Source organism: Haliaeetus leucocephalus, unplaced genomic scaffold (genome assembly GCF_000737465.1).
Source record: "Haliaeetus leucocephalus isolate CR32 unplaced genomic scaffold, Haliaeetus_leucocephalus-4.0 Scaffold306, whole genome shotgun sequence".
In the NCBI taxonomy this organism is placed as follows: domain Eukaryota; kingdom Metazoa; phylum Chordata; class Aves; order Accipitriformes; family Accipitridae; genus Haliaeetus; species Haliaeetus leucocephalus.
Genome location: NW_010972742.1, coordinates 3841582 through 3852355, shown reverse-complemented (window position 1 = coordinate 3852355; position 10774 = coordinate 3841582). Strand labels below are relative to the sequence as shown.

The window sequence follows — 10774 nt, the reverse complement described above, 5'->3', positions numbered from 1 at the left end:
GACTAGACAGTTCCTTTTGGCTCATAAAAAAATCCATATGCAACTGGCATAATGAGACCTTAGTTGCAGTCATGGCCTTTGGACACAACTGTTTTACAAATAAGAAATATACAGTATTAATCCTGGAATCCTGTTGGGAATATATCTTTTTGGAAATATTTGGATAAGGATCTTTCTTCACCCTTTTGGCTTAGATGAGGTGCGTGGTTACCAAACATAGACATCTTCACAGGAGATTCAGTTTTGATTTAGTTATGTAGAGGGGTGTCTTCCTCCAGCACCACAGCACTAAGAACAGTCTGGAGAAAATACAATAGGGTAAACCCTTTGCTGGATAAAGCATGAATCAAGAGACCCAACTGCCACTAAGGGTTTTGGGCTGGAGGTGTTTTGTGTACCTTATCTATATTATGGGTACCATGAAAGATTTTCTAATTAGTCTTCTGGAAGATGAAATGCCTACAATGACACTGGCAAGTGCCATTTTCAGCGGCTCACACAGGACTGAAAGGGCTCGTTAAGTCATTTGCAATCAGTGGTGGGGCCCTAAAGCTTCAAATACTTGATACGCTGCCATACAGCAATTTTTCATGTGAAGAGAAGCAAGAACAGTCAGGCACCTCTTCCCCATTTTCTCTCTCTCTGCTAAATGAGCCTTTTTTTCTTTTCTTTTTTTTTTTTTTTAAACTGTTCCCTTAGAAACAGTCAGCTTAGCCCTTTCACCCCTGCTTCTCCTCTCCGTGACGTACAGCACTGCCATTCTCTGCTGCTCCCTGTGGTCCCTCTCCCTGCTCACATTAAATGAGCATGGCATGGATTTGCACAGCCCTTTGGTAGCATGCCTTGGGAGGTAACGGAGAAGATGTTTATGGCAGATGTGCTGCGGCAAGGGATGTGGCTGACGAACTTCCATGCTTTGACCTCAGTTGACAATTATGCTGTCATTGTTGGCAAGCTGTGGCTGTTCCCCTGTGTTTGGACCCCCCCCCCACTTCTTCACCCGAGTGAGCTGTCAGGCTTTAAAGGCTGCAAAACGCCTGGTTCAGCTTCTCATCACATTCGTGCAAAGAAAATGTTAACCCCAGCCTACTTCCAGCTCTAGACTGAACTCACAGTTTCACTAGAGCATTTCATTATAAAATGAAATCACCCTGTTTGCTGGAAATACATCAGCTCTTACTGCCAGTTCCAGCAGCTTCTAGCCAATTTATTTCACAGAGCTTAGAAAAGTTGGAAAGGACTGAAGCAATGGATAGGAACATGAACCTCTCAATACCAGATTTTCTGTGTTGGAAAAGATTACATGATCTACAGAGACATGGGAACCAGGGAAAAGGTTCAGAGCACATCTGTGATTGAAATAAACCCAAACAAGTTCAGTCTGGGTCTGAGCTTTGCCAGTTCTGTCTAAACTTGGGTCTCCAAAACACAGATTGGAACGTGGAAGATAACTGCTATATGAATTCACACTATTTGTCCTGTCAGACCAGGGTTCTTACTGGCAATGGCTGGCACCAGCTCTCCGCTGAGAAGGTCCAAGAAATCCTGTTGCACATTAATCAGGGATAACTTGCTCTGAGAGCAAGTTTCCTCCTGATCCTGAAAAAGGGTGTGAGTTTAAATCACAATGCATGAAAATTAATTGCCCTGCAAAGCTGGATTTTTAAGTGAAAAGGTCTTTACTAAAACTCTAGGTCTTCTTCTCCACAGGAATGTCAAATACCATTTTGATCTTGCTAAGCTTCTGCTGGGCCTCAGGAAACACTCACGTAAAGGCATCTGCAGCCTTGCTATAAGGACAGCCTTATATTTGGTAACTGGCCTTTTGGATGCCTTTTTGTGTGCTGCAGCCTCAACCAGGATGCTTGTATTTACAAAGATTAGGAACCTAGAAACCTTTTCATTCTCACCTCCACCTTGGCTGTTGCTTCCGAAATGCATTAAGAGTCCCATTCTCCAGAGAAATTATCCACATGTTCCTTTCTCAGTTTGTTCACACTGGGAACAAAAATTCATGGTGGGGCATGTTCTGTGGGAGCTAATATTCAGTGGATTTGATTGCGTGGAGGACACCTCTGCAGGGATCAGATGGTCAACCTCTTATCTCGTTGTAGTTCTTATCCACTGTGGAAAAACGTATTACGTGAATTTCAGGGGGCTTTGGCTTCCTGTCATCCCATAAATACTCTGGAGAAAGCACTTTGGAGGGTTTGTGGGAGAGGAAGTGCCTGTTGAGATGACTTTCTTCCTGCCAGGCTGCCATGATCCCATTGGCTTTGTCCGCCAGGATGGTCATGTGGCAAGTCTTGGTGAACTCATAGACTTTCTTGACCAGCCCTCCAAACACGGCTCCTCCATAGTAGAAGTCCCCCTCTCCATCAGGGATGTAGGCTGCTGAAGAGCTCCTCCTCTCATAAGGGAACTGGCTTCGAGGGACATTGAAATAGCCGGGGTGTATGGCTGCTACTGTATCACCCAGGGTCTCGGGCCCCCAGGCATTGTAGAACACCATGTCAATGTCCAGGCAGAAGAGGTAGTCCACCTCCTGATGACTTGTCTCTGCTATGTGCTTGTTTATGGCCTCCATCCTGCGCATGGAGATCTCTTGCCAGCTGGAGTATTTCTTGATAGGGACAATGACAAACCTTCGTCCAGGTTGCAGCTGGACATCAGGAATTGTCTCAGGGTTGTCCGTGAAGATGTAATAGTTCACCCGATAGCCTTTCATGAAATGTTTCTCTGCCGACTCCAAGAAGCCGCCCACAAACCTTGTGTATCTGTGCAGACACAACACGTGAATAGCACAGCAGAGACAAGGGGATGCATAGTGGATTATGAAGGATACTTTAATGAATGGAAGAAGACAAGGGATGAAGAGTGTTGACTAGCTATTGCTGCAAGGATCCATACAGTATACATGCAATAGGTAAAGTACAGTGGAGGACAAGGAACAAGTGGATTATCCCTACTTTGACCAACCAACCACCTATCTACAGCTCTAATACCCAAGGCACATGCTAATTCTTAAAAAATACTGACCAGGCTTCCAGGTACCTTGGGTGCTGAGTCCATTATCTTGTAGGCTTGTACGATTACAGACACAATACCTGGGCATGAAAGTTTACTACAGATTGGGACAGATTTCAGCTCTGCTGAGGACAAGAAAAGCCAAAACGATCTTTTGACAGAGGAAGTACATCAACCCAAGAACTGTGCCCACTGAGTGGTTCACTTACTTTCCAATGGCAAAGGCTGTTACCCCTATGGTGAGGTTCAGTGGCCTGTAGGCACTGTCTAGGATCTCAGAATTGAAGGTTCCTTCCCAGATGATGGGGGCCAGCCATGGTGTGACTGTCAGCACATCCTGACGCCTGAAGGAAAAGAAAGGGAATGTTAATGAAATGTAACTGTTCCTTTGGTTTAAAGGCCAGTAAATGGGAAAGAAACATTCAAAAGACAGTTAGAAGAAGAGTGTGTGTATCAGCATTAACTCATTATGGATATTATTATCTTCAGATTTTTTTCCCTGCCCTCTTATTTAAGATTACTGAGCATGGACATTTCAGTTCCTGGGATGAAATCAAGCACTGTTTAACAAACTGGCAAAAACCCCAGGATCTACTAAAATCTCATTTAAGCTCATAGGACTTTTCTGCTAAGGAGAGTTTAATGACCACTGAACTTACAGAATAAGAAGCTATGCATATTTGCTATCAGTCTGATGCAGATTGCTACATACAAACTAAACCACAAGTAATAATATGAATATTACTATGAAAATATACCCCATTGCCGTGTTATTAAAACACAGCTTGCGGCATGACAGTTTGTTTTTTCCAGTATTTATATATAGCTTTAACACATTCAGATAGAATTTAAAATTCTGTATGTGAGCCAACATTCAAATGTGTAACAAAGTTATAGAAAATCCTTAATCTCCTGTGTGGGTAGTGGAAATATTGAATATATATGCAGCGGAGTCTGATTATGCCCTATTACAGCTACACAATGCTATTTCAACTTTCTTTGTTTTCAGGGTTTCATTCTTACCTTTTTGATTTTAAAACAAGATGTCATTTATAATGTGTAATTTACCCTAGCCCACTCACATTCGCCCCAGCCCATGATCTATAGCACTCTGCTAATGAAATTTGTCATGCACAGCACAGGGCCACACTTGGAGGCTGAAGCAGTCTCCCATCTGACACGCTCCCAAGGCAATAGTAGCACAAGAACCAAACCAAGGGATCTGTGGGGAGCAGTTTGATGGCTGAGGCAGCAGTACACTTTCAACCCAGATCTAATACTTTCAGTCTGAGTGGATAAGAGAATAACAATTTCACTCCCTCCTATAGTAATGCGTATGATTAAAAGATGAAATTATATAGGAAGAAGAATTTGGTTTGTAGAAAATGTACTAACTGAGCTGTTCTCCTGGGTTAATTATCCTTTTTTAGATGAGGAGAGAGAGAGAGAAGGAAATCTGCAAGTTTGCTTCTTTAAGAAGGGCTTTTTTTTCATTTCATTTTAGAGGTCTGCACTGGGTTTCCCCATGACTCATTTCCATGGTATGCATCTCCTCAGTGTGTGCTAGTGAACTCCCTTTGGAAGACATAGAGCACTAAAAGCTACAAGATTCTCTCCTCATTTAGTCCAGTACGTACTAGCTGATTTCGCACATTAATTTATTCAAATATGGAAGGGAGAAATAGTCAGGCCTAGCAAGGCCTGTTGAAATAGTGGGGGGGAAGGAATATATGTATGTACCAATGGGGTGTGTATATTAATGTGCAAAAGAATGGTGGCTGTTGAAGGTGAACTGCTAGAGATAAGAGTCAGGTCATTGGAGCTGGACCGAAGGAGACTGCTAACAAACATGAGCTGACAAGGAGCATTTGCCTAAGTCACTTCTTAGCTGCTGCTGCCTGAAACCTTCCATGTCTGTTTAAACTCACTGGTTCGACGGCTTCTCATAGAGACTTGTCTGTGTGAGTGCCTGCAATCTGTTCCAGTGTAAGATCCAGCAGGTTAGCTGAAACCATTGCTGAAGGTCATACAAGGCACCTGCTTGATTTTGCCCTGAAATAGATTTAAAGCTCTCCCACAGCTGGTTACAGCTACAACACAGTTTCAGAAAGTACTTCTCACTGTCTTCCAGCTATTACATATTTCCCACCTCAAAAAAAGAGCTCCTGGCAGCAACCATGTAGATGGACTGTGTGTGTGTGCGTGCTAATGTATTAATTGGGAATTTACAGCAGGTATGTTAACAAGAATACAGTGGCTAAACTCAATCTTATAGCAGCATAGACAGCTGTAGACATACCCGTATGGTTAGCTTTCTCATGGAACAAGGTACTGTTCAGTGTGTACCAGGACTCTGAGACTGTGAGGGCCACAGAGCACCCAAACCAAAGTCAGCAGAAACAAACGACAAAGTTCAAAGAAAAAAACTTACTTTGGAGCCAGCACTCTTGGCTGCTGATAAAATAATCTGTAAAAAAAGGAAGAAATATCCACTGAATAATACATGAATATGCCCGGAAGAGAGGAACAGCAATTTAAAGGTCAGGAAATAAAAAGCCAGTACTTACTGAGGGAAAAGCTGGATTAGCTTCTCTTCTGTGTATTGGAGTTTCACGGAGCTGCATGATAGGGAGAGAATAGAAAGGGATTGTAATGCTTTTCTTAAAATATGAACCAGGTTCAGCTTCAGGACCTGCTGCTGTACTGACAGCTGTCCCAGTCCTCACTCCAGTTGCTGTGCACGCTGCTCTGCCTGCTACAGAGAGTTAGATGTTGCCTGTACACACATTCAGGGCTGTCAGACAAGTAACAGTTTTGAAACAGAGCACACAAAAGAACAAGGACAGAGAGATGCTGGCAGTTCTCCAAGTCTGTGGGTAAATCAGAGTTTAGGGGTCAAAATCCAGGGAAGGATATGCTTGTTGGGGACTGCCAGTACTGGTCTTGTATGTGCTCCATTCCCTGCATAACTGTTCCTGTTCACCTGGGGGGCTGACCTACCTGAAATATATCACACTTTAAATAGCACAGAGAAATAAGCATCTTACTAGACATGATGTTTTTTAAAGGCTTGAAGTAATCAGAAATGCCTCTCTAAGAGATCATCTTTTCTATTTGCATTGTTTTGTTTTGTTTTTACAAGATCAGTAACAACAACACATTGGAAAAGCCATGGCTTGTCTTGTTACAGCTATGGTCCAATATGGCAGTGAATTCACTTAGGCCATGTACCCTGCTCCTCCACAGTGTAAATTCTCTTTTATGCAGCTTTGAGACAGCTTTTGGGACCCATGATAAGTTAGTTAACTGTACATTAGTTTGCATCACACAATGAAGCTGACCCCTTAAACTGTAAGGTTTCTGGAGAAGCAGCTACCCTTTCATTTGCTCAGAGCAGGCTTCTGGTTCACAACTCAAGCGCTGCCATAACAAAAATACATTCATAAAGTGAGTGGAAAGCACAGATCATAGAGTGAAGAAGAGGAACACAATTAGGAGACTGGGGGGGTATTCCTAACTCTGCCAGAACTCCTTATGTGATTGTTCATTTCATCTCTCTGACTTACATTTCTCCATGTAGTGAGCTGGGATACTTAATCAACAACTCAAAGCACAGTGAGATCCTGCGTGTACATGCGCGTGTGTGTGATTACACCCTGATAATAAAGCCAATGTTAACCTGTTAGTCATGGTCTCTCTGTGACCCACAACAAACAAGGCCTCACTCATGCTGTACAAATACAGAGCTGTCCTGAAGGGCAAGCAGACTAATGCAGAAAAGGTTGCCTTATTACTATTTTGTTTTAAGAGAGTAACTAATTATACATTCATAAAATAAAGAACAAGTGACTACTTGTTAGTAACTACTTATACTGTCAGTGAAGTACAGCTCCTGTAACAATCATCTGTGTTATTCATTACATACAAAAAGGGATACTTACAAGATTTTGGGGCAAGGAAGGTAATATGGGAGGTAGTGCACTTTTCTATTTCCAACTGTAATCCTGTGATAGCAAAGAAACCTTTTAAGACAGGTAATGTTAAAAGATACCTTCTTAGGTTTTTCCAAGATCTTCTGACAATCTAGCACAGATTTTGAGAAGTAACTCTAGCTAACTGCATGTCTACTTTACTAATTAGTGTACGATCCAGGGTATTCATTTTTCAACGTAGTATATTGCTGATAAGGCATAAATGGGAATCTCAGAACAAAACGAGTCCAGAAGCATCCAGCTTGTAACATCAGGTCTAAGTATTATTATTTACACCAAGTGGTGTGCAAAATATAGGCCTACGCATTTTTGAAAAGCATACACAAATGGAGACACATAAGGCAATGCCCCAAATGGATAAATACGTAATATACACTGATGTGTTATACTGACACTTCCTGGGACTTTAAATACTGTGTGTGCATCCTTTAATTTTTTTTTCTCCCTTCAGTTTTGATCACAATCTATATACATTTTTATATACAGCACTTAATTACTGGTGAAATGCAGCTACCCACAATGTGAAACAAGAGCAAATGGCAACATCAGAAGTACAGTATAATTAATAATAATTTAATAATTAATAATCGAATAGTTAATAGAAATGCCTGATCTCAGATTCCTTTCAAACAATGTTTGAGTTTGCTCAAGAGAATCTGTAAGGCATACTCAGTAGTCAGTATACTCAAAGCTACAAACATTCTCAATGTTTGAAAGCTACAATGTTTGATAGCTACAAAGCTATTCCTAGTTATATTGGAGTGAGTTTGGACTGTTTGAAGACACAGATAATCATCTCTTTGAAGGCCTGAACTGAAATGTAACTGGAATATTCTGTACTTGAACTTTTTTTTGTGAGTCAGATACAGTGTTAGGAGCCTAATTTAGACACAGCTGGTCTTTTTTTCTCTCTCCCTTCAGAGGCTCCTCCCTCTACTAGTGCTACTTTATCTGTTATACCAATTACTGTTCTCTCTTAAAGCTCTAACAGGGACTTTCCATAAAATGCACCACCTATATTTTTCTGCTACTATGCTTTTTACCACAGTATAGATATAGACAGGATCTTTTAAATATGACCAAGCTTGCCAGCAAATGCTTACCAGATAAATGCAGTAACAACAAACAGACAGACAAGAGATCCCACCACTTTCCTGGAAATCATGCCTTCTGAAGTAGAGGAAGGAAGGGCAACTTCTTACTCTGGACAGCTTTCAAATTGCAAAGAACAAAAAAGCAAGGGAAATTGGCTATAAATATCTCATTATGAGAGAAATGGATTATTTAATCATAAAAGCATGAGGCTCTCCAAACAGTTTCATTTTAATTCAGTCTTTCTGAAATCAGGAACACAGAAGGAATCAGACTGTAAGAGCCAGGCCACTTAGTCACTGAGGCAGTTCCTGTAAACCATTTGAGAAATCTCTCCATTTCAGTGAGATCTAATCACAGTAATAAGTGTGAAAGGAACCTTTCTGATTTGATTCTAGTTTCTGTAGATTCCATTTATTCATCTAAAGCCCACACCCTTTGCAATTTAGTAAACTTATCAAAATCAATCATATCAGGTGATACATAGAGCTAATACAGTTATCACTTCAGCTGATAAAACTCCATCTTTCACAGGAGAGTAACTGCCAGAGACAGCTCCCTCCAAAGATGCATGTAGGAAAAAGGTAAACTGAAGTCCAATACAAGCAAAGAAACATTAGACAACAATAATTCATACTGGGTAACAATATTTCTCTGCAAGTCAAAGAAACTACTCCCTTTCCAACAGCCACAGAAATCAACTTCCCCTAGGTCAGCTGTCTTACCTTAAAAGCTCAAATTAATCCCTTTTCTGTTCACAGGGAAGTAAAGGTTCCCGCAGTGTGAACCACGGGACCTGTGACAAACACACAAAGCCTTTGCATGTGGCCTCCAAAGGGGCTTGTTACAAGCACATTAATTATTATAGGCTACATTCATTATTACCTTTAGTGAATACAGAACTACGGTACTGCAGATAAGTCTCGTGCGTGTGCAAGCTCACTTCCACCTCCTTGGCATCTTCTGCATCCACATAAAGTGCTCTCCTGCAAAGCAAGCTTTCCAGGCTGCTGCTGTAGGGACTGTAATGCAGTCTCGAGTGAGACGAAAGCGCATTCTAACATGTGACTTGAGCCTGGGGAAAAAAAAAAAGAGGCTGTTTGTCAAACTCCTATTTATAGACAGTCAGTAGCATTGATGTTAGTGGGAGGAACCAGTACAGGGCAATTCCTTTTGGGAAGGCTGAAGTTAGCATCACAGAAATCTTTTCTGTCCTGGCCCTTGGTAAGGCATACAACAGTGCCAATGGATCTGAAAAGACAGTGGCAATTTTCCCACTTTAATTTCTTTGGTTATAAAAAGACAGGTAGCAAAAAGTTCTTTAATTTGCTTTATTATGACACACAGAAATCCTCTCTGGTGCTTCTTCCTCACTCTCCTGTCAACCAATCTAATCAGCTTTCACCAAGAAGCATCACAAAATCCCACTTTAAAAAAAAACCAACCTAAAAATATATGTATCTCTCAAGACCTTCCAACATTTAAAGCCTTCATGGATTCATGCTGAGCAGTTCTGGATTCTTGCCTAAAAATGCTGCAGATCCACAAATGTAGAAGGATTTGCAATCAGCCTTTCCTCTCTAGCAGTTACTCTATGCTTTGACTAGTTTTATCTAATTCCTGTGCTAATTCTGTAATACGAGCTGCTAGACCAATGCCAGGATTTTTCAGTGCCATGTATCTGAGCTTGTGCTTGATGCCTCCAGCACATGCACAATGGACAAGTGTGTAAAGGGGAGTTCAAACAGTTGCTTTTCAATCATTCTTTGAGAGCTGGCTAGACACAGGGTGGGTAGGCAACCTATGACAGTGCTTTACTGCCCTTCCTATCAGAAGGCTTCCTAATTTCCAACCGGGATTTCACTTGCTGCAGTTTAGGTCTGTGCCTTTTTATGGCAGTGACCGTGCACCTGGAGACTCCCTTTACATACCTGAAGGCTGTGACGTTTCCTTCCCTCTTCTATTCTGTGACCTCAACTGCCACAACTCCTTCAGTCTTTCTTTGTAGACTGTTAGCTTCAAGACCCATGGTGATTTCTGTCAATTCTGTTTGAATTCTCTCTAATCAGTCTATTCTCATGCAATCTGGTGCCAAACCCCAACTACTTCTGCTGAGCCCTCACCAGTATTGAGTAAAGCAGGGTTAACCCACAAAACTGAAATGCTGTGACAGTTCATACATTCCAATATGACACTTGCCTACTTTGCAAGAACACAGCACTGGTGATGACATTCAGCCTGTGGCCAAATGTAATCGACACGTTTTCTACGGAACCTCTCCTAGCCAGGTCTATGACACATAAAGCCTTGTACTTGACTTTATGGAATTATACTCCATTTTCAGGCTCTTTGTTTTTCTAAAACATCAAGCCTTCATTGAATTCTTTTTCCCCGTGGTGCTTGCAGCCCCACCCAGCTTGATACCACTTTCCAATTTCATAAACATCCTCTCAAAATTTTCCCCCAAAGCATAAATGAAAACATATGACAGTACCATTTTGCAGATAGTCTCCTGGGGATTCTTCTGCACCTGACCATCCTCATGCACTTATCCCCCTGGCATACAGAGACTGATAGCATAGAAATTGGGTGATGGGGAAGGACAGAGGATAATAAACGGATAGAAGAAAGGAGAATAAAAGTTATCCTCAATTTGAATAGTA

The 10774-nt window shown here is 41.5% G+C and overlaps 1 protein-coding gene across 1 annotated transcript; it reads right to left on the bottom strand.

Annotated features, from left to right (window-relative positions):
• Window positions 1–2045: 2045 nt before the first annotated feature.
• Window positions 2046–8184, bottom strand: GBGT1 (globoside alpha-1,3-N-acetylgalactosaminyltransferase 1). The gene is made up of 6 exons (XM_010570849.1): window positions 8123–8184; window positions 6969–7031; window positions 5595–5645; window positions 5459–5494; window positions 3237–3371; window positions 2046–2777 (listed from the first exon to the last, which is right to left on the bottom strand). The coding sequence occupies exons 1-6, from the start codon at window positions 8182–8184 to the stop codon at window positions 2093–2095; spliced, it is 1032 nt and encodes a 343-aa protein (XP_010569151.1). The 3' UTR covers window positions 2046–2092.
• Window positions 8185–10774: the final 2590 nt, after the last annotated feature.

What these genes read in the sequence shown, in the direction of transcription:
- GBGT1 (XM_010570849.1), bottom strand. Translation starts at nt 8,184, where the DNA reads ATGATTTCCAGGAAAGTGGTGGGATCTCTTGTCTGTCTGTTTGTTGTT. An exon ending in CTTCCTTGCCCCAAAATCTT is followed by an intron (nt 5,646 to 6,968) that starts GTAAGTATCCCT and finishes CCTATCATGCAG; the next exon opens with CTCCGTGAAACTCCAATACA. An exon ending in CCAAGAGTGCTGGCTCCAAA is followed by an intron (nt 3,372 to 5,458) that starts GTAAGTTTTTTT and finishes CTTTTCCTTCAG; the next exon opens with GCGTCAGGATGTGCTGACAG.